The 23915-nt window shown below is 40.5% G+C and overlaps 1 protein-coding gene across 1 annotated transcript in view; it reads right to left on the bottom strand.

Moving 5' to 3' along the window:
- LGR6 (leucine rich repeat containing G protein-coupled receptor 6) overlaps window positions 1–23915 on the bottom strand; it is a 140635-nt gene extending 116720 nt beyond the window's left edge. Inside the window, exon 1 of the mRNA XM_088153408.1 lies at window positions 23689–23915. Within this exon, the coding sequence (XP_088009534.1) occupies window positions 23689–23915 (227 nt within the window). The remainder of the gene's footprint in view (window positions 1–23688) is intronic.

The raw sequence follows: 23915 nt of genomic DNA, 5'->3' as shown, positions 1-23915 counted from the left end.
GAAGAAGATAAGTATGGTTTAAAAACTGAAGAAAGAAACATCAATAACCTGCACTATATTGATGACACTACTGTAATAGCTGAAAATGCAAATGATATGCAAACTCTAGTAACGAAAGTTAAGGAGCACAGTGAAAAAAATGGGACTAAAATTAAATATAAAGAAAACCAGACTAACAAGAACAAGTATAGCAACCAGCCTTAAAATGACAAAGTGGATATTGAAGTAGTGGATAGCTTCTGTCTTTTAGGATTGACCATCAAAGTAAAGGAACCAGCAGTCAAGAAATACACTGCAGACTACATGGGAGGGTAGCAATGAAAGTCTTAGGAAAGATATTCAGATGTCATTATTTGTCTATACCTACAAAGATTAGAATCCTTTAGGCAATCATTTTCTCTGTGACACTCTGTGGACGTCTTGAACTTTGAAGAAGCAGGACACAAAGAGTATTGATGCATTTGAATGTTGATGTTGGAGAAGACTCCTGAGAATACCATGGATTGCCAAGAAAATAAACAAATCGATCATAGAATAAATGACTTCAGAATTTTCACTCACGGCACAAATTACCATCCTCAAATTATCAAATTTGGACACATTGATCCCTTGAGAAGTCCATAATGCTAGAAAGATGGAAGGAAAGAGGATGCCAGCAGAAGTTGGATAGACTTGATTACAGCCATGATAGGTGCACTGTTGGGAGACCTGAAGGGCCAGGTTGGGGACAGATCATTCAGGAGAATGCCTGTCTATGTGGTTGCTAAAAGTCAGCACCTACATGATGAAACATAATCAATGTATTACCACAAATGGGATGATAACCACTAACTTGGATGGCTTTAAAGGAAGATTGGATAAATTCATGGAGGACAAGCCCGTCAAGGGCTATTAACTTGAGAATCCATGTTACCTCCAAGTTGGAAGCACCTCGGGGGTATATAGGTGGCTATTTTGAGAAACAGATTTTAGATAAAAATGGGCCTCAGTTTGTTTCAGCAGGGTTGTTCATGTGGTCTTATATTTTTATGAAAATCAGCTTCTTTGCAGACACTATTGCTTTGCCCAATCAAGAAAAATGCCCCCTTACTGATGTCCTGGCTCTAGCTAGCAAATTGAAAATTACCTAGTGATTAGACCTATGTTTCTAACAACCCTTGGTGAAATTTATTATAAATACATTAATTAATACCAGTGCCCAGTTAGAATGATAAAGGAATAGTCCAGTTTTCAACAGTTGTGGTCTTGCATGAAAAGGATTACTGGAGAAACTTTTAGGAGGAAGAAACAAAAGCTCCTCCCTGTAGACCAGTGTTGTCCAAACTTGGCCACTTTAAGATGAGTGGACTTCAACTCCCAGAATTCCCCAGCCAGCCATGATGAAGCCATGATGAAGTCCACTCATCTTAAAGTGGCCAAGTTTGGACAACACTGCTGTAGACAGTCAAAATATCAGATGCTTTTAGGGATACTTTGTGCCATATCAAAACAAGGGGTTCTGTCACAACACATTACTCAAAGTCTATAATTAAAAAGGATAGCCCTAACTAATTTATTCCACAGATAAGGAATTGGTCATAAGTATCTTCAGCAGTGTATCTGCTGTTCTTTCCCTTTGTTTTCCTGGGGCCTAAACAGAAAGAGGCCAAGTCTTTTCTCTTTTATGTCTATTCATTTACTACAGTAACAAGTAAGAGCTGCCTTGCGGTTCTGTTTGTCTAAGGTGGGGAAAGGATCAAAAAGAGCTGGGTCACTTGGGGTGGTGCTTGTTATAGTCTATTAGATGCCTATAGGATGCACCAGGCAGTACTCAGCATAATAAGTAACTGAGAATCATCAACTCAAAAAACTGAAGTTCAGAGAAACAGAAAAAACAGCTCATTTAGTCACTGCCATGCTGAATTTGTCTCCATTACTGAATGCTGTGACTGGATTGAGTTTCCAGTTAACGTTCACAGAGAGCGTGGTGCCCCTTTATAGGCCAAGACAGTTGCACGTAGCAGTCTTTTCCCCAAACCCATTGCATGTGTGATCTTTGCACACTACATAAGTCCTTTTTTTTCTGTCTACATTATCAAAAGTCATAAGAGGGGCACTGCAACCCACAAAACACATCAGCATCCTGATATTGATAGATAGCAAGATGCAGTTTCAACAGCCCAACCATTTTCAGGAGGGCCCATATACTAGCTCAAGAATGACGAATGCTTGTCAACTAACTTTTCAAGTTAAGCTGTTTAAAAAAAGAGACAAGATTGTACGTTTCTCCAACATCTGTTATTTCTAAAAGGATGCCCTCTTTCCCCAGGATTTGGCAAACCTATATAATAGAATAGACCAAAGAGTCTAATGGCATTGTAGACAAACAGATTTATTATTATATCAGCTATGGCAGATCACTTTGTTAGAAATATCAATAAGACTGTTACTATCTATTCTGTCTCTCACCTCTTTTTCATCATTTCCCCTTCTCTTCCCTCCCCTTGACCACAGTATGTAAAGCTCCTTTTCTCAAGCGTAGGATTATCAGATCAGGGCTACAAGAAGCTGGATGACCACTAGTTGGCAATAAAGAAGCGTGTGAAGCACAGCCCTTTGCTGCCATCTAGAGGTCATCCAGAATTCTGTAGCCCAGATCTGGTCGCCCTAGTCAAAAGTATACACTTAATGAAGTGGACTGTCACTTGCAAAAGCTTATATACCACAACTTTCAGGAATATAATCAAATGGCTTAATTGTTCAACTTTTACCATGCCTCATATACTATTTCCTCCTTCACATAGGCATACTCAAAACAAAGAATTTGTGTGCAACCATATTTTAAAGGTGATGCTTCCTTGTACATTTATGTCTATCTGCTTTGCTGAAATTTAGTATCTGTCTATTTTACTAGATGCTCAACAAGATAAAGAAGCAAAAAAAAAAAAAAGCACAAGAAGCCTTCTCTATAATCTGTAATTTATGGGAGCAATGGTGCTCAATATCAAAGATGTTTAAAACTTTTATTGAATGCTGAACATGTAAGTTACTAGAGGCTGACCTTTTCACAAGTCCTTATTATACTGATTGTAGTAATTTCCACAGCCACGTGTGGAGCTAAACACAGCTTAAATGCCATATATACTCTACGCCTTTAGCCTTACTAGGAGTAAGCCCCATAGAACACAGTGTACTATGTTCTGATTCCTGGGGAAGTGTGCTTACCTTTGTAGAAACAATGTTTGGAGTTGAGAGTGGTTTCAATTGACACTCCCTCCCTCTCCCTTTCTTGTTTTTTAAATCTTAGAAAGGAAGGAAGATGAATTTAATCTACTATTGCACACACTTCATTTTTCAGCAGTATAACAAAATGTAGTAGATGTTATCAGAAGAAATAGTGTTTTATTGAGGTTGGTTTGTTACACACAAAGCTTTAAACCAGAGCAACTTTCTTTTCAGGGGATGTTTGGAAGACAACATTCCCCAAAAGATTCTGAAATGGAACCTTTCAAGCTTTCAGTTTCCATTCTAGGTCAGGGATGCCTCTGGAGGCATTAAGAACAGTAACAGACAGATGGCAATGTTCTTGGCAGCACACTAGTGTAAGTAAACAGACTGATTGCATTTAGTCTGCAAGTAAACAGCATGGAGACTTACCTTTAGGCCAGAAGTTACAGGAGAATGCCTGTAGTGTAAAATATTGGGACTCTGACAAGGATGATTCAGGTTCAGATGTTTACTTGGCCATGAAGTGTGCTGAGAACCTTTACTACCTCACAAACTCACCTCATTTTGTGAGGTTGAAAGTGGGTAGATGGCCTGCACTGTCTGGAGGAAGGATGGCATAAAACTATCTGTCCTTTTCAGGCATTTGTTCCATCCCCGGTTCTAGGTTAACCAATGAGCTCAAGAAAATGAGCTCCAAGTGTCTAATCTCTGCAGAACTTTATGTGATACAATTGCAAGTATTATTCTGTCCAACTGGTTGTGAGAAAAGAGCTGGCTACAATATTTCAGCGTGTTCACCCAGTGAAGCCCAGTCATAATTGATGACTTATGGTCAATACTAGCTACAGAAAGCAGAGTGAAATATGCCAAATGTGAACCCCGTTTTTGTTCAAAAAAAATCTATAAACGTATTATTTTAAAAAGTTCTCTTGGATTACACTCGCTTTTTACTTTTACTTCAGAAGAATAAAAGACTAGTGTAATCCAGGAGAACTTTTTAAAATAATACGTTTATAGATTTTTTTGAACAAAAACTGGGTAAAAGGTAAAATATCCTTTGTTAAAATATAAGAGAAAAAGATTTTGTGCTATTTCCACATAATAGCTGTATTTGAACATGCATATATGTGCTCATGCTCTAATAGGATGATTACTGTTGAAAGAGACAGAGTGTCTAAAGCAGTGTTTCTCAACCTTGGCAATTTTGAGATGTGTAGGCTTCAACTCCCAGAATTCCCTAGCCAGCATGTTAGGTTGACAAACACTGGTCTAAAGCCTGCTATTTCTAGGACTTATCATGGGCTTGATTTGTCCATCTGATTAAAAATCATGCCCAAAGAGTGGCAGGTTAGGAAGTCTCAATCCCATCTCTTGCATCCCTTTTCTTGCACTTGTAGGTCTCCATAAAATTGGGGTGGGCAATTTGAAGTGGGGAGCCTCTTCTACTTGTGGAAGCTGTGGTATAACATTTTGCCTATAGCTAATAATAAATAATAAAGTAATAAATAAATACTAATAATTTTCAACCTTGCCTAATGAAGATTCATACTACAAGGAGTCTTCATGAATAGAGGACCCTCTGCTTCAGAAGTTTCCAATTTTCAAAAAGAACAAGGTGGTCTATTGTGTCACTCTGAACCATTCTGCTGGATTCAAAATCCCAAGAGGACCTTCATAAATACAGCAGCTCTCTGCTAATGTTTGTCCTCCTGTATGCAAATCATGGAAAGGGGACATACAGAGCGAATAGCATGTCATTGCACTTTCTCACAACTGTAATCATGTAAAATTAATAATAAAATAAAATAAAATAAAATAAATAAAAATAAAATAAAATAAAATAAAATAAAATAAAATAAAATAAAATAAAAAATGCCTAAAGGAGGCTAATAGGTAGGAATAATCTAAAATACAATTGCAATAATATCAGACAGGGAAGATTTATGATACCAGTTTGTCCCAATTCTTTTAGGCCAGTTGTTGTCAGCTTATCATAGCACTTCCCTACTTCCCTATTTGATTTGCTCTTGAAAAAAGAATTTCACTGTGGAACGGGTAATCTGAGTATTTTTCTATATTCAGCAGTAATCCAGCAAACTGAGTAAGCACCTGTTTGTTTGGAATAAACTATGACTATCAGTCATAGAAAATGAAATCTGGTAAGGATGCTCTGATTTGTGTTACTTGAGATTTTTAGCGCATAGTGTATAGTTTCCTCGATTCTCTGGGTTGAAGCAATGAATATTAAATCAGTTGAAGTCTCTGATTCTGTATCCATACTGTATTTACATAGGAAAATTATATGAAAAGATTCTCTACTTACAGTTAGAGAACCATCTCTACAGCTGGAATATGAAAACTTCAACAGTGTATAGCAAAATTATTTAAAAACAAAAGGGGCAGAACTACTATTTGTCTGTTTGCCAGCACGATCAGATCTAGGCAAACTGACTTTTCTATACTTCCATACCCAGATCTGCTGGTAAGGCACTGATCTGGAACCCCAGATTCCATGAGGTCACTACCAAAAGCCATGTAGCTTTTATCAGGACTTGGAAGCTCATTGTAAAGAGACATTAAAAATGCCATCCAGGTTTCACCCACTGTGCCACAGAAAATTTTAAGAAAAACTCCAAATCATTACAGGAAGGACAGTCCAATGTGGGTGTTGGGGTGAAACCTGAGCTTGGTTCCTCCAAGGCTTTGCAATGCTTATGGAGTCTGACTCAATCAACACTGATGCTGTCATAACTGGGTGAGAGCCATGCCCGGTGCCTGTTTTAACTTAAGCCTTCCAGGACTAATAGGATATGAATGCAGAACGAGATGAAGGGAAATTCATTTAGACTGAGTGGCAAGGTCTTTGTAGTGCCACATGCCCTGTTGATTATCAGGAAAGAAAGCCAACATTAATTACCATCTTCTCAGTTCTCAGGATGCCCGGCTTCTGGATTGAGAGAAGGATATGATCAGTGACACAAATTGGGATGTCAGCTGCAATATCCTGAATCCACCTAAGGTTGGAAAATGAGAACTGGCAAATAGAAACTGGGAAGTTACAGAAACCTTTGTAGAGAATAGTCTGCTACATTTCGTCTGCTATATTTCCTTTGAGAACTAAGTAAGTCTATTCTTTTAGCCACACTCCACTGCACTTGATCTACAGCATTCCGTTCCCAACTATCAATTCCTAATATATTGAAACTACTATTTGAACAGAATTCAGCCATTTACATCAGAATTGCACGATCCCAGACCCCAGGGCCACATTGGACCATTAAAAGCCTTGGCTATTGCCCCCAAGATCTCCAAAGTTTTGCCAAATTGGATTTTTAACATGACAGAAAAGGAAATTACAAAATACAAGTTTAGAAAATAGCCACATTAGCTATCTTTAATTAAATCAAATGGAAAGCCAATTTAGGTTTTGCCCATTGCTTTTGAAATGCAGCCCACTACATGGTATTGAAAAACCAAGTGTGACCCAGGAAGTTTAGCAGCCCTGATCTACACAAAAGTAGATAAATATTTATTTACCTGTAATACTCTTTTTTTTGGGGGGGGGTCTTTGTTATTCTTAGACAACTGAAAGTGCTTTGGTTTAAGAATGCTCACATTGGCTGCTAAGGTTAGCTAACTTAATATACCACCTGTTCTATATTTTCACACTGTTTTTGTGTTAGCATTCTTTTTATAAAACCAAGAGCTGATGCTCAATGTTAATCTTCAGCATTTTACAGCTGAACCATCACTTAATAGATGGGAAAAATACATCCCAACCTTGAATCCTCTCTCCTTTCCTGTGACTTAAGTTATTACACCTAATCCATTCATTAATTTACAATACTATTAATATTTCTTTTGTTTTTGTTGTTGTTCGTATGATATCTCTCTTTTTTACCATTTAGAACAAACAGCAATTTTGGAGACAGATGTCCAAGAAGTTTTGTTTTAAAAAACCCTCTTTATTTAGCATTGGAGACCCAATTGAAATTGGCATTCTTTTTGGCTGCGTTTTAGGATGTTTAGTGCTTCAGAACTAACCCTCCAAAATTGCTTTGGATGAGCTTGGATGTACACGCCACACCTGTCAGTGCCTCCTTTAATAACTGGTGTCTTTTCCTGAGCTTGCACAATAACTGCATGATTCTAGGAAAATCTGTGTTTGAGTTCCAACATGGTGCAACAAGGTGTTTTGGAGCAGGCATTAGCAGTGTCAGCATCTCCTTAATTCAAAAGTCTGTTTTCCTGGGATTGCACAACTGCTATGGAGCCTAGAAAAAGGCATAGCTACTTTAAGGAGGTACCGACAGTTGTGGAGCGCGCAGTGCACGTCACATCCACTCCAAAGCACCTTTTTGCTTTAGATCTGAACTACTCAACATCCCTATAAACAGTGGGGGTCATTTGATTTAATATATCTTCCAACAACAGATATATGGTGGCAGCATGTTGAGCTTTTTTGCACCAGGAATTTTTCACAATAACTTTAGTCATGGTTTGTTGTTGTAGCATCTGAAGCTGGGAAACAAAGCTGGGATGGATCTAAACTCTTCTGACTATTCACCAGTCCTTGAAACTCTTCCTGGATGCACAGTAACCCAGATAGAGTGAGAAGGGGTGGAAGCTGACAAGAATATATTAGCCCTTTCTCTTCTGTGAGGAAGATCCAGCCAGTTGTGTGAGTTGTTCCCATCTAACAACCTTGAAAAGGAAGGTCTCCCAATGTATGTTCTAAACTGACCATCTCTAGGGAGAAGTGGATAGAAACAGTAATGGCTGCCTTAAGTTCAGGAGCCAGGAAGTGAGGTGAGACAAGTGTTTCTGCCAATGGGGAACCCAGACAGGCCATAAGCTCAAAATTTCAAACACTAAAAAAGGCAATACATACAGAAGAGCTGGAAATAAATCAGTTCAGTTCTAGAATATTGACAATGTTATGGGATCACAGGGGTCCAGAGCTGCTCTCACAGAATCCTCAGCTCATTTTCAGTAAACCACTTTGGGACAAGCCATAAGATCCATTTGGAAAGACAATGAGAGTTCTAAAGACAGGCAGGCAGAGTAGTATCTGAGCCATCAGTTTCATTCATAGAAAAAGCTCTTATATGATTTTTCTCATACATTTTTACTGTCAGCATTCTTTACTTATTGGAAATGATATTCAAATGCTGCGATGTGTCTATATCTACAAAGATCAGATTGTGCAAGTCATGGTATTCCCTGTGTCACTCTATAGAAGTGAAAGTTGGACTTTGAAGAAGCAGGATACGAAGAGTATTGACGCTTCTGAATTTTGGTGTTGGAAAAGACTATTGAGAATACTATGGACAACCAAGAAAACAAACCAATGGATCATCAAACAAATCAACTCAGAGTTCTTACTCAAGGCACAAATGATCAGGCCCAAATTATCCTGCTTCAGACACATTATGTGAAGACTCTGGAGAAGGTTCTAATGCTGGGAAAGGTGGAACTAAAAAGAAGAGGACGACCAACAGCAAAGTGGATGGACTCAGTTATAGGGATGATGAGTGCACCATTGGAAGACTGGAAAGACCAGGTTAGGGACAGATTGTCATGGAGAAAATCTATTTATGTGGTTGTTAGGAGTTGAAATGAAACAAAGACAATAAGGAAGAATAGTAAATAAGAAAGAAAGTAGAAAGTAGAAAATAAAAAATAGAAAATAACAGAAAAAGAAGAGAAGAGAAGAGAAGAGAAGAGAAGAGAAGAGAAGAGAAGAGAAGAGAAGAGAAGAGAAGAGAAGAGATAGCTTTCGATCTTTTTGACAGTGGTTATAAATGCCTTTATATTTTATCCTCTTTCTCTAAGGTTACATCATATTTTCCTTCTTTCCATAAGCTACCCTTTCTAATCTTCAAACCCATAAATGACAAGTTAATCTTTCTCTTTTTTTGGCAAAAAGTCCATAAGAAGTTTCCAGTCACAACTATAGGAACATCCTATAAGAAGAAAATAATTGTAAAACACTTCTACAGAGACACATCCACAGAGCATCCAGGAGTTGAATTCAACTCAAAGGAGACTTTTGAATTAAAGTAATTGTATGGAGTTGCTTCTAGCAATTGACTATAATTAGATATATAAGCCCTGAACACCTTTTGGTTCTGGGCCTGGCATTATATCCATCCATCCATCCATCCATCCATCCATCCATCCATCCATCCATCCATCCATCTCTATAACATGAAACCTAGTGGACCCTAGGCTCACAGAATTTACAGCTTAAAACAGTACAAATCAATATTAAAATAAATTAAATAACAAAATCTTTAACCTAATTTGCAATTTGAATACTAAGAAAATGGCTAAAATTAAATTAGCAATTGATATGGCACTGCTACTTATAACTTCTGCTGGAAGAACCATGTTATCACCTGCTCCTGGAAGGCCAGCAGGGTGGGGGTCGTCCTTGTCTTTCCAAGAGAAGAAGGAGAGCTACTACAGAGAACATCCGCAGCCCAGACCCTTCTGCCACACTTCCTGGTTGGAGGCAGTCCTTAGCAGGAACTCCCTAGCTGATTGGATATGGCGGGAAGGAGCTTTTGAGGAAAGGCAGGCTCTAAAAAGTGAAGGCTCTGAACCCTGTGTGTTTTTCATTTAAATTTAATGTTACTAAATTCAGAGAAAAACAATTGCCACCAGACAACCCAAAAGGGTCCCATCACCCCTCTAGGCCAAGGCCTGGGAAAAGAACCAGGTCTGAAAGGCTGGTCTGAATAAATTCAGGGTGGGGGGCATATAAATCTTGGGAGAGCAGGAATGCCTTGATATGATGGGAAAGGGGCCAAACTGTGACTCACAACTTTGAGTGTACGTGCAAACTTATGCAAATAGGTTACTGTGGCAATTGGGTGAGGTCGCTGCCTGAGTGGCATCACTTTGGTGTCATTACAGCTTGTTACAGATATTGCTGCCTGATCAGCCAAATACAAAGGAAAGGAATGTATGGGAGGAAACAAGGGTGAGAAAACTGGATTTTAGCTTGGTCAAAGATCAGCCACGATGGCCAGACCTTCAGGAGGTTAGCCCAGGCCCATCTACATTTTCTACACTGGTTACAGACATGAAACATTTCTTGAAAGACGCATCCATTAAAAGAGTGTGGCACGATTTCAGTTATTTTTAACTTAATGAACAAAAAATAAATAACCACCACTAGATATGGCTGAACAGAGTAACGAACGTATTAACCAAAGACCTGTTTCCCAGATAGTGGGTTTGCAGATTGTGTTATTACGGGTTTTTCTTCTCCACTGAGTTGAAGTACTATCCCCCGCATCCTGAGTCAGCAGAAAACTGTCCTGGCCCACAACTGGCTGATCCCTACCCTGCCTCTGTTGTTCTGAGTGACACCCGAATTGTGCTGTCTTGTTTAGCCCTTGATTGATTGCTCTAGCTTTTCTTTCCTCCCTCTATAGCAGTGTTTCTCAACCTTGACAACTTTAAGATGTGTGGACTTCCACTCCCAGAATTCCCCAGCCAGCCATGCTGGCTGGGGAATTCTGGGAGTGGAAGTCCACACATCTTAAAGTTGTCAAGGTTGAGAAACACTGCTCTATAGCATGTCACCAACTATCTGCCATTCATCCTGCAGAAGGAGGCTGGTTTGATTGCAGGCTTCTTTCTGTCATTTCTGGGGCTGCCTTCCTATATCCTCTTCTGTCATAAGAATCAGTGTTGTTTCATTTTCAGAATGGGAATGGCCGACAAAAACAGCAGGATATTCGGTAGTTCATAAATCATCTTAATCCCACCCAATGCAAATTAAGCCTCTTTGAATTTAGCAAGAGATTATTTCCTTGTCACCCTGCATAGAACTGGGTGCAACACTTCATTATTTTTCTTAAAGGCATAGTTGTTACTACTTTTAATGCTCTTCCTAAGGCCCCTTCACAAATGCAAGGCTTTGAAACGGAAGGGTTGATTCTTTGGCCAGACACTAAATTTTCCCTTCACAACAAAAAAATGGAGAGACAGAGGACCAAAAATCACAAGGAAGCTTTGAATAGAACCAAAACTCGCCCCAAGGTTTTATGTTACAGAAAAAATAAATATCACCCCCCTGCCCGCCCCCACACACATAGTCATAGGGGAAAGAAACTTGTCAAAAAGCTCCAGTTGGTAATAAGTAGTACTTAATTGGGAGAGATGATGAACACTTACACTGCACTCCTATGAAGCCTGAAGTAAATTCCACTGGGTTCAGTGCAGTTTATTTGGGAACTGTATGTGGGATGGCAGCCTTAATCAATTAAATAAGCCTGCAAAATTAAGGATTTTACAAAGGATATCCTGGCCCCTTCTTTTTCTCTCCCCACCCTTCCTTTTTCTTTAATTCCTAGCCTGAAGAAGAGCTCTGATCAAACTAAATCTGTGCACTCCTAATGTGCGATTGCTGGTTGATCCCCAAAATAAATCTATGGCTTTATTGTCTTTGTATGGACATTTTATAAAGAAAGGAAAGGTGAGGTCAAATGTATGTCCCAAGGCCACCCACCAGAACTTTCCTCTTTAGCATGGGCAGAGGTGCCCCAATTGAAGCCATCCATAACCCCCTCGGGCAGGTGACCCTGCAGTGCTCCAGAGGCAGAAATCGTGGGGCATTCTCCGCAGCTTCCATCTCCCAGACCCAGCCCATCCTCGTCAACAGGAGGTATTTCCTCTCAGTTGCAATTCTCTTGTTTGCAGCAGGCTGGGTCCCAACAAGATGCTGCTGTGCCTGGGCCTCGCCTTCCCTTTGAACACGGGGAATGTTATTAATTGCCGCCCTGGGGGGACGTTTTTGGTTGGAAACTATTTTGTCTCCCTGGGGTGCCTTTGTAGTGGGACCTCCGGCTGCCAGGAGCCAAGAGGTTCCAGGAATGGCTCCCACACATACAGGTGTGGCTGACTCACTCCCCCCCCACCAAGGGGGTCCTTTTTTGGGGGGAAGCTTCTCCCTTCAAACCTGTGTTAGGCTGCAACCCTCCATAAGGTACTTGGAAGAAAGTGGGAGGAAAGGCAAGCTAGACAGTTTTGTGTGTAGCTTTAAATCTTTCTTGGAACGCTCTGCAGAAAAAGCTTTTAATGCCATTCTAAAATGGCTTCTGCTCCATGGCAACAGGGTAATATTTCGTAGTTTACAGTTTGCACTACATCTAGAACTATGATGATGACTTTAAGAGCCTTATGAGTCTGTGAGTTTCACTTCATTTGTGATAGTTAATTTCATAAATTGATCCCAGATTACTAAGGCACTCTTCAGGATGGTTGTTTAGGAATTATGCAAGTGAGTGCTTTGAAAAAAGGCTATGCTAACTGTGAGGAGTCTTTTCCAAATTTAAATAAATATATTTTCATTTTCCTCAAAGTGAGGGGGGGTAGTCTGAAAAAAGAAACTGGGATTTCTGTTCTTGGGTACACCATTTCTGAAAATGTAGCATCTTTTGTCTTGATTGTTACCTTCACCCCCGCCAAAAAACTAATAGTTTTTCTAGCGAACAACGGTGTGTCTCCTTATTGAACACACGGACATACACACATCCTTTCCAAATATATTTTTGTTTGCTTTTATTTTGGAGCTTTGTTTAATTTCCTTTTTTTAAAAAAAAATCTGTGGAAATGTTTGCCTTTAAGTTTTGTTTGTTCAATTAAAGAAAAATTAAAAAGAAAAACCCTGACTGACGACATCCCATTCCATCCCATCTTATTTTTCTCAACTTCTGCTGATTCTTCTTCTGTCATTGAATCAAAAACATGCAATGCAAAGTATTCTTGGAATATTTGCAATCTACAGCACTGTTTCAGTGCTGCCTGGGGAATTCTGGGAGTTGAAGTCCATGAATCTTATAGTTGTTGAGGCTGAGAAACACTGATCTAGAGGATATTGCAACCAGGATGTCAAGGATGGCAGCATCGTTTTACAAGCTTCCCTACTTTATGCATACACTTCTACTTCAGTTGTCATCACCCAAAAACAGGGGCAACTATTTGGTGTATTGGCACCATATGATAGCAGGTAGTTTCTAGGACTGTTCTTGCTTCCTCTATGTGCCCTTGTTGCATTTATCTTCAGCCTGTCCATGTTAGTTACCAGCTGTTTTTAAGCTGCATGGCATATGAAGCTAAGACTATTTTGGTATGTACCACCCAACCCTTGGCCAGACTCCAAGACTGGAAATAAATCATATTGGAAGAAAAACAAATGTGAAGAGGCATTTCAGGAGGGAAACTAAAGGCAAAGAAGAATTTGACACTCCCTTCCCACCCATTGTTTCTGAATTGCTCCATTGTCCCTTCCTTTTGTTTGGCACCATCTGTGTTCTACATGGATCATGCACCCATCACATCTAAGTCTTTACTGTCAGCTACAATGTGCAGATAGTACCTAATCACTGGTTCCTACCATTTGCATCTTTCCCTAAAAGAACATCCTTTCGACAAGGTCGGACTAGAGAGTTGGACTATGAACCTCTGTACTTCCTAGCCAACATAGGTCATGCTGTCTGGGGATGTTGGCAATGATAATCCAACACAGTTTGGAGATGAGGAGGTCTTCTCAAAGCACATTTCCAAGTTGGGAAGGGGGTGTGGGGAAGCTGCTCAGTACTGTCCTTGCCTGACACTGGATATCTACTTACAAACTACTATCCACCCCAATAAAATAGAATTTATTTTTGGCTGAGTTTTCATTATTGCTTGCCAGTCATCTGAAAAAGAATAAAGTGAGCTGAAAGAGCAGCCACAAAGAATGTTTCTAATCTCAAACGAGTTTGGAAATATGAAGCTCTCACCATTCTCTTTAGCGGGTTCCTGAACCCCAGCAGGTGCAGCAACAGAGAAAATGAAGCACGATAGACAGCCTCATGTTCCCCTCATTCACCCTTTGGCAATCCCAGCCCTGCCATTTTATTTTAAAAGAAGGCTGTTCAAAGCAAGTCTTAAATTCCCATAATCGTTAGTTAGATCTCCTCACATACAGATTTAAGGGTATGAGCTCATTTTTTGCATTACCCTGGCAGATTTGTAAGTTGCTTCTCCAGGAGGAGGAGAGACAATGAGACAGAAGGGATCAGGGAGGCATGGCTTATTTCTCCTTTGCTATTCCATCATTCTTTCTTGAATACCCTGGAATTATTGCTTTGGTGCAATCTCAACAGACTCTGAGCTACTGAGAAGAGTAGCAGAGTCTTTTTGTGTCACTCAATGTCTGGGTAATCTTGTCCATCTTAGTATGTTTTCAGACAACACCATTATAAGGTGCAGACCTTGTATATCTCAGCAGCTTTCCAGATGTTGCAAGACTACAGCTCCCAGAATGCCCACCATTAATCATGTCAACAAGGACTGCTGGAAGCTGGTATTCAGTGACAGCTGGAGGGATAGAACTTCCTCATTTCTGTATCACAAGGGACAGTCCAGTGCTTCATTTGCAGGGATTAGATGCATTTCCCTAAATTGGAGGAGCACCTTTTTTCTGCTGAGCAAAAATTAAAAACGATTCCATCTTGCTTACATTATGTCTATTGATAGCATCATATGTGGTTAAGATCCCTGAAAAGGCTTGCCTCTGCAGTAATTTTAGCTGCTTAATTAATTTTGATTTATAACATTATTTAGCATTTCAATAGCAGTTCTAAATGTTTTAATTGCTTTGCTTATCTTATTATAATCCCCACAAAGATTCTGTTGAAATAGAAGTAACACCATAAGTATTAATTATATGATTCTATAATGATGACATATAATTAATAATATTAGCAGTATATTATTACTTCTAGTTTCTGATGTTTAGGTAGGAGAGAAAGTCCTTATTTAGCCCAGATGGCATCAGCTTTCCAAAAGGAGGAGGCTGAGAGAGCCCTAAAATCTGTAGGAGTACAGATAATCTTTAGGGAGAAAAACACAAAAATGTGGTTAGAGTATGTTCAGAGATTATAGAATGGTGCCTGACAATTGAGAAGGGGTGGGAAAGTAAAGCTCAAAACTGAACAGGAATGAAAATGGAATAGTGTATTTTGGGGGTGGGGAGTGGCTGGCAGTAACTTTTTATGCAGGCATGGTGCTATGCTTTTTTTCACATAGACCTGAGACACATACTGTGCTTTAGCCATGAGTTATTTAACTATGATTTGTTGACTAAACAATTTGGCTGGATTGTTGGCTATATTCATGGAACATGCTAAGTCATAACAAGCCATCCCCAGTATGGTTTAGCATGATGTGTGAACCCAGCTAATTAAGTCTATGCTATGGAAATAAAAAAGAATGCAGAAACAAAGTGCATTCAGACTACATGGTCTTATGCTCATCATTAGATTCTGCTGCTTCTGATTATGTACAGTTCTTTCCCCTTTGCAGCTGTTTGTTGGCAAACATTCAGTTTTCTCTCTAAATTGGGCTCTGCAGTTGAGATTAAAACTACCAGATTTCTCAAATACCATAGCAAACACTGGAGACCCAACACAACTAGAGCCTATTGGGTAGGGGAAGGCTGCTCAAGTTCATTGAGGCTTTCTCACTTACAGATGTCAAAGCATGGCTACTAGAGAAATTGTAGATCTTCATGGCTCCCTGGCCTTTAGTAAGAGATTTATGGGCCTAGGATTAGGATATATACCATTCTTCCCTAACCTGGGCATGTCAACTCCCAGACTTCTCTGGCCAGCATGGCCACAGTTAAGAATTGTGGGAACTGAAATCATACTCTAGGAGGGCACCAAAGTTGAGGAAGACTGGGTGCGTGCATGCACACAGGTAACCATAATGATATTCCCATGTCCTTACCAACATGTGTGTATAGCATTACTCTGCTATGTAGCTACTGCAATATTCTGCTGTGAACAAAAACCAATCAGTTGGCCTTTCAACTTCCAAGGGATCACTGTCTCAGCTGCCAGAGGCAAAATGCAGTATGGCATCTGGAATGACATATCTCATGTTCTACTTTACTTTTTCCATATTTCCATAAGACACTTAATTGCCAGCTTTAACATTATTAGGCTTAATTCCAATGTATCATCATGGTACATGTGATTTTCCTTTGGTTTACATGATGGCTTGGAGCTCTAGTGTTGTCTTAGATCTTTCTAAATATTAATCATGCTGTTGTAAGGCCAGATGAATTCATTCATGTAATCCTGCCTATACAAATATTACACTTAAAACCCCAATCACTTTAAATGGAACTTTTCTACTTGATCTTCATTCTTCAAGGTATGGATATAGAATGGAATTTCTTCATTCTTTGATTGGGAGTCCTAGGACTCTTAACAATAAAGCATCTAGAAAGATACATATCTCACTTATTTCTCCAACACAAGATTCATGAATGAGATGCTCCAAGGGTTTTCTTTTTTTAATACTGGTAAGTCTTCGGTATGAATAGATAAACTTGGTTGGCTCATTATGGTTTTGGGAACCCTACATATATGCTATTAAAGCATCCTGTCCAGATTTCCCATGTTCATTGTAGACAGATGTTTGTGGATCCATATGGTAGTCTGAAAGAATTTTCAGTGAGGAATGCATGGAACCTTGTAGCATAACATTTTATGAAATCCCCTTTACAAATAGTAAATGATTTGTAAAACTGAGAAGGCCAAGAAGATGAAAACTTTTTGATAAGATGCAGAGGCTGTTGGCAAGTTTGGGGACATGATGTGAAGCCTATCAGGGATGGGGTTGCAATCCTCCTTAAGCATCAGGTCTGTTGTTTGAGGGCAATATTACACCTGGCCATATCTTTAGAGGATAAAGTGCCTTTGGTGACTTGGACCATTGATGCAACAACTTGGATCTTTCTAATTCGGCCCTAATTATTCCTATTGTAACATCTTGTTTGAACTATTGCAATGCATTCTACCTGGGTTGCTTTTGAAGAGAATCCAAAAGCTACAGACTATATAGGAAATGCATATTTATGGGAATTGGTGTATGGAACACATACCAATAGCTTTACAGCAGCTTCACAAGTTCTGATCCATTTGTGGATCCATAGTTTTAATAAATGGTTTAGGACCAGGATGTCACAGTAGAATGAGACTGAGAATACAGCCTTTATTATTGTGACATCTTTGAAATGGGAATTTGGATTTCCCTTGCTAGAGAATCTCTTCTTAATCTCTCTGTTCTAAATCTGAATTTAAGTAAGCTGAACAAGAATGATTAATTTAGATTTCAGATTTTAAAATCCATCATGATTAATATATAAGTTATGTAGATATTACTTGTTCTCTCTACAGATCAGATTCTCTTTTGGAGCATTCGCTTTCTGGCCAATAAAAATACCTCAGAACAACCTGTTTCAGCAGATGGCATAATTACATCTACTGTCTACCCACCATGCAAATGAAAGCAAGTGCATGAACCACTATGCTCCAAAATAAATAGCTTGAAGACACAAGAACTTTGAAAGACAAAGCAGTTGAAAAGACAAAAATCATAAAATTGAAGTTCCTTAGGGCTTAGTGTAATGTGTAGTGTAATTTTGCCATCAACTGTGTTAGTAGCCTAAATGCCCAACCTGAGAAATCAGTCTCACTGAGTGAAATGGCACCAACTTCCTCTTGTGAAAGTACCTAAAACTATATCTCAATATTATACATTCTGTGATTTCCATGACATACGGTGTTGGCTCCTCATAAACACATGCAGAACTTCAAGTTGTGGTAGAAAGAAGTATTTTGCTAAAGAGATACTCAGTCTTGTTACAAGAAAAATCTGTGAGTGGACTGAATTAGGCAAAACAGTTGAAATTCAGAGAAAGTTGCACAATAAATATAGCTGTCCTAAACCCTAATATAATTTGGACCCTGTTCAAGAGTTGGGAACCCCTGATCATTGGCCATGCCTGTTGGGAGTTGTAGTTCAGCAAATATCTACAATGCCATAGGTTTTCCACTTCTGCCTCAATTGATAGGCTAAAGCCAACCAGTAAACAATTGCTTGGATGTAACAATAACATTTCTGCATCTCCTTTTGAATGAATGAAGTCACTACCCAGTGCCTGGCCCACAATCTGATGCTAGCACTGGAGATAACAGCTTTCTGGTAATTTCAAATACCAAATTCCAACACCTTTTCCTCAGTACCCAGGAGAGATTGGATGAAAAGGTAGACTAAGCTCAAGGTAACTGGGGACAGCCTTTTGCCTGGGAGAAAGTCCAGATTGTGTAACTTTTCACTAGCTATCCTGTTTGGAAGCAGCAAGAGATTGAGAAGAGAGAGAAGAAAGGTGGCACTTGAATTTCAAATTCATACACAGGATGTGAAATTCCAGAGATGGATGAAGAATGTTGAAGGGAATGGGAAACTTAATCAACATCTACTGACCTGAATTTCTGCTTGCACAAGTTCAGCAGCAGAGAGGAGAGAACAAAGCTGAGATAACTAGAGAGAGTGCTATTTCTTGTTACAATCAATATTACACCACCACATACTGAGTACTGGACTGGGAAGGGAAAAGAGCAAAAAGGCAGGCTTGCTGTTCAGGAGTAGTTTGCTATTGCCTCCTTCTAGGATATTTTTTTCACTTTCCAAGTCAAAACTACAATCCTAGGATATCCTGAATCTAATAGCCTCCCATTCAAGTAGTAACCAGGTCCAACCCAATGTACTATAGGTTAAAGATTACAAGAAGAGAATATATGTAGCTCAGGGTTGAACTATGGAGCCTTTGGTGCTCTCTGAGCTTGGTTGTTTGATTGCAGACATCTCATTACCTGACTAGGCAACCTCATCAGTGCTACTGAGTGTGGAGTTTGCTCCCTGTTTATATACAGTAGCTTGCCCTGCCAGTATTGGTGGGGAAGTGGTTTTCTTCTTGGTAGTTCTTTGATTAGGGTATTGCTTTCTGCTTGTTTGTCTGGTGTTAAACCCTGCTTATCTGGGTGTAGGCTGCTGGAGAGGATGTGTTTTAGTCTTTTTGTTTCCTTCTTAACTTTCTTATTGTCTCTTTTGAATGGTGTGTAAATGTGGTTTATCTCTATGTGTCTATTGATGGCTGATGTGTCTGAGTACCAAGCTTCCAGGAATTCCCTAACATTTTTGGATTTAGTTTGGTCTAGGATGCTCACGGTTTCCCAATTAAAATTATGGTTGAGTCTGTCCATGTGTTGTGAGATTAAGGATTTTCCATTGTGTCTACTAACTGCTAGTTGGTGTTCATGGATGCACTGTGCTAGTCTTCTACCTGTCTGTCCTACTTAGTAGCTGTTACAGTCCTTACATTGTATGTTGTAGATGACTCCTGTTTTTTCTTCTTGGGCTAACTAGGTTTTTTGGTTTACTTAAGATGTTTAGGAGGGCTTTAGTTGGCTTGTGTGCTATGGTGATGCCATGTGGTTGTAATAGTCTGTTGTTTCTGAGATGTTTCTGATGTATGGCAGTGTTATCTATCCTTTTCATAACTTATGTTGGTTGTACTGTAGTGGGGTGAGTGGTCAGGCGCTTTTTGATAAAGTTGCATGGGTATCCATTTTGTTGGGAGATGTTGTATAGGTGGTCTGCTTCCTTGTTCTGGGTTGCTGCAGTGTGTTTATACTCATCTGAATAACATTAATTAAATTAATTAATTAAAGATGAATACTATACAAAAAGAGAGCTGGAGGCATGCTTGATGCTATGAACCTGGTGTTGTTGTTACTTCTGTTCTTAGATGAATATGTTGATTTAACCTTATATTACCACCTTTGTCCTTATGGTCATACAACTACTGAAAAAGAACACAGTCAACTTCTAACTTGGGTGGATAGCTAGATACTGGAAATCAGCAGTGGCAGAATAAAATACCCAGTGACTGTAGATAAATCTATTTTAAAAGTAACTATTTTTCCAAGTTCTAAAGGATTCCTCTTCTCCATGAATGGTTCAGTATGTTTTGCAAGCCAGAAAACTGAGTTGAATAAAACCCTGGTTAAATTAAATATGAGTTAGTGTGAATGCAGCCATGTTCAAAAGATTTCTAAGCTGTGATGTGGGAGACCTAGTTATTCTTACTATTCTATATTAAATATTACCTCTGAGTATAATTCATTTGCAGGAGAGACTCCACTTGCCTTTTGGAGAATTTGCAGGAATCCTGATACTTTTGTGAAGTGCAAAGGAAATGTTTTGCAGGAATAGTTACTCAGAAACTGAAAATGGGAGGCGGGGGGAAGTGTCTATTTAAGGATGCATTTTGGAGACTACATTTTCCAATGTAAGGCTGATTCCCATAAAGAACTGTCAATGGCGCCACCACATGCTGAAACTGAATTATTTTCTCCTGGAGGGATGCTTCCTAGAAAAGTTACAATGTGATTAAAGACTCCTTTGAGTTTAGCTAGACTGCTAGTAGCTTCATAGAGAAGTCAATTTTGCTAAAACCTATGGTTGCAAATAAACGTATATACCACCACAACCACATAGAGAAGCCCATGTCATTTTCTTGGCAACCATTTGGAAGTGGTTTGTCCATATTTTTAAACCTTCCCAATCTAGCCTACAATTCTTGTACGTGATTTTAGCAGACTTTTAGATCTACACTAAGCTTGCTCATAAAAAAGTGATAGGTCAATTGAGAGCAACTAATATTTGCAGATGCCCTAAATTCAGAGCTTTCCCAGTTGGAGCAAAGAACACCTCCAGACCAAGACACTGTAATTTTAACATCCAGACATGATCCTTGGGCTTCCATAGCTAGCATATGTTTTTTGGTAGACTCTTTGAATCTGGTGCTTGGGTTGAAGTAGGGCTTCATTTTCAGTCAGCATAACCAAGGATGGGAGTTGTAGTCCAAAGTGCCTACATGGGAAGGAAGGCTCCTGATTGGAGAAGTTTATTTTATATGTTCTGGCAATCTTAATAGAACTATGACTACTAATGATCAAATTATCCAGTAGATATTAACATGTGCAAGAATGCACATGTTAACAAACCACAAAAGCAAAGATGTGTCAAGACAGAATTTAAAAGAAAGGGAGGTACTTAAGCCTTTTCTTCACTATTTCTCTACTCCAAAGTTTTCTCAAAGACCTTTTCCCCACAAGATATTAAATACACATTCACCTTTCTTCCTAACATAGCATAATTCTAAATTCATAGCTAGAATGGAAAAGGACACTTGATGTGCCTTTTATATTCCTGCTCTCATGCCTGAAAGATGAAGACTCTTCCTCATGGAGTTTATATGTACAGAATGTATTCCAGCTTTGAGATGAGGGACTGGCTGTGTTGACCTTGTGGCTAAGATTGCTGTGTCAAACCCAGGGCTAGTTCAGCACCAGACAAACAGAGCATTTGTCGCTGGCCTTAAAAGGGGTGCTGATCTGCAGCACAGCGTTCAGTCCTGCTAGCACTTTCAGCCATAGGAAGTCAAAGCTGGCTGTACAATGAAAGGGGAAGCACCAGCCACAGTTGCTGCTGCTCCGTAGCTCAAAGACTTGTTAAGTGACTACATGGAGATGTAAGCAGGGACCTCTGGAGCCTGATCATGGGACCTCTCTCTCTAAGGCTGGTCTTGGGTAAACTGAAGGAAAAGATTTTCTCCAGGGTTTTGAAGACAGTCCAGATTTGGATGAATTAAGGGGTGGACTGGGTCCCCTAAGAGGATTTTTAACAGTAGCATCATGTAATGCTGCTATGATGAATTCCAAATTACAGCCCTTTGTTGGATTCCTAAGTGTGGTCTGAAGACATCACTTGCTCACATGCATTGTGCAAAAACAATGCCATGGACTAGAGAAGATGCATTTTAAAGGGGACACTCTCCCAGCCATGGAGGGTATTATATGAGAGAGCATGTTTTGGAGTGCAGGGCTGACTTCAGTTATTTAATCAGGTTGCTTATGGAGTCCTGGATTGACTAATATGCAAACCTACTTTGGCTTTATCAATGCTATTCTTTCAGTCTTCCTCTAAGGCTTCATTGCTTGAGCAAAAGATTTTCACCGATTCAAGATTTTTGCAGAAGGCCTCTGGATGTGGAACATTGGGCACTGGAGCCAATATCTTGGATATGTATAGTTTACCCTGTTAGGCATCTTGTAGATCCAATCCTCAATTAGCTAGAAAACTTTCCCTCTGAAATGACATCTTTCTTTTCCAACTTGGTGCAAAGGAGACAACACATTAAAATAAGAATGAGGAAGCCAAAGGCCTGGGAGATAGGAGAAAGGACAAGCATATAACTTCATGGGCCTTAATAGAATCCAGTTTCTCTCCTTGAAATGGCAGTATATTCCTCTTAAAGGAGAAAAACTGGCTTGGCAGGAGGGCCCGAGAGTGAGTGGTTTCCCACAAAGAAATCAGAAATTCACTAAGACCCAAGGCACGTCCCCCACCAGCTTCTTGCCCTGACCTCTAGACAGTGCTGCTTACAGTACAGTTTACTTAGTGCAGCGTTTTTCAACCTTGGCAACTTTAAGATGTGTGGACTTCAACTCCCAGCATGCTGGCTGGGGAATTCTGGGAGTTGAAGTCCACACATCTTAAGGTTGCCAAGTTGAAAAACGCTGACTTAGTGTGAAGCAGCAGACATGAACTCTTTTTGTCAGGTATCCCACAAAGCCTTTTCCACAGAATTTCGGACAGCCTTTCCCAGACTTGCTGCATAGTCTCCCTATATGATTTCTTAAAGCAAAGCCAAGTTTTTTCCCTCGCTACTTCAGCGCAGGACAATTTAGCTGAGCCTTCTCTGCCTAAATACGCAAAGCCTCTTTCATAAGCGGGTGACTGTCTGATTTCAAAGCGAAAGCCCGCTTGCGAGGAAACAGCCACAAAACGCGCAGGGAGGGAAGGTCGCCCAGCCTGTCGAAATGTTCCTCCAGCCACAGATAGACGAGCAAACAACCTTCCAAACAGCAGAATAGACATGGCCAGGACTAGTGGAAGGTAAACATCAAATGGCCCTTCTCTACAGTCGTTCGGGTTCACCGGACCACAAGAGCCTCGCCCCGCCCCGCCGATCCCGTCACTTTCCGAGCCGCGGGGGACAAGCTGGATGCTGGCTCTCCCCGAGCCTGCGAATCCCGGAATGACCACCGCCTCTTGTCTTGAGAGCTTTGGAAGAGAGATGGGATCCCCATCGCAGTTTGCCGTAATTACTCAAGATAAATACTCCATTATGCTCTCAGACAACCAGAATCTGCCCTGCAAACAAGCTCTGTTTCCGCTGATCCGTAGCAATCAAGAAGTAACGCAAGCAGAACATCACAGTATAAACAGGCTTTGCTGAGGACCACAAGGGGAGCGCGGGACGGCGGGACGGCGGGGCGGGCGGGGTGGAGAGAGAGAGAGAGAGAGAAACTCTCCCCGCCAGGAGGGCTGCCGCCTCCTCGGTTTCTTTTGGGTTATCGGCTTGGGTCGCTGTTGGTTTCGCGGCAGGCAGGCAGGCAGGCAGGCAGCTCTGCCCCTCCACCCCGCCTCCCCTCCGCCACCCCGGCAGAAGCGAAGCAAAGCAAAGCAAAGCAAAGCGCCTGACAGGTCTGTGCTTACAGGTAGGCGGTTAAGGGGTCCAGGCCACCGGGCACGGAGGAGAGCGCTAGTTCGGAGCAGTCGGCGGAGAGCGCGATGCCGTCTTCCTCGCAGTGGCAGAGCGGCGGGCACAGGACCGCGACCCCCGGCGGCTGCGCCGATGCCAGAGTGCCGGAGAGCGACAGGACGAGCCAGCAAGGCAAGAGGCTGTCCAGCCGGGCGGCGAGCGGTCCTCCCGCAGCCAGCAT

Source organism: Python bivittatus, unplaced genomic scaffold (genome assembly GCF_059951505.1).
Source record: "Python bivittatus isolate LINGU-HERP-01145 unplaced genomic scaffold, Pbiv_v1 ctg000700_np1212, whole genome shotgun sequence".
In the NCBI taxonomy this organism is placed as follows: Eukaryota; Metazoa; Chordata; class Lepidosauria; order Squamata; family Pythonidae; genus Python; species Python bivittatus.
Note: the sequence above shows the minus strand (reverse complement) of the source record. Positions and strands in the feature narration are given on the sequence as shown.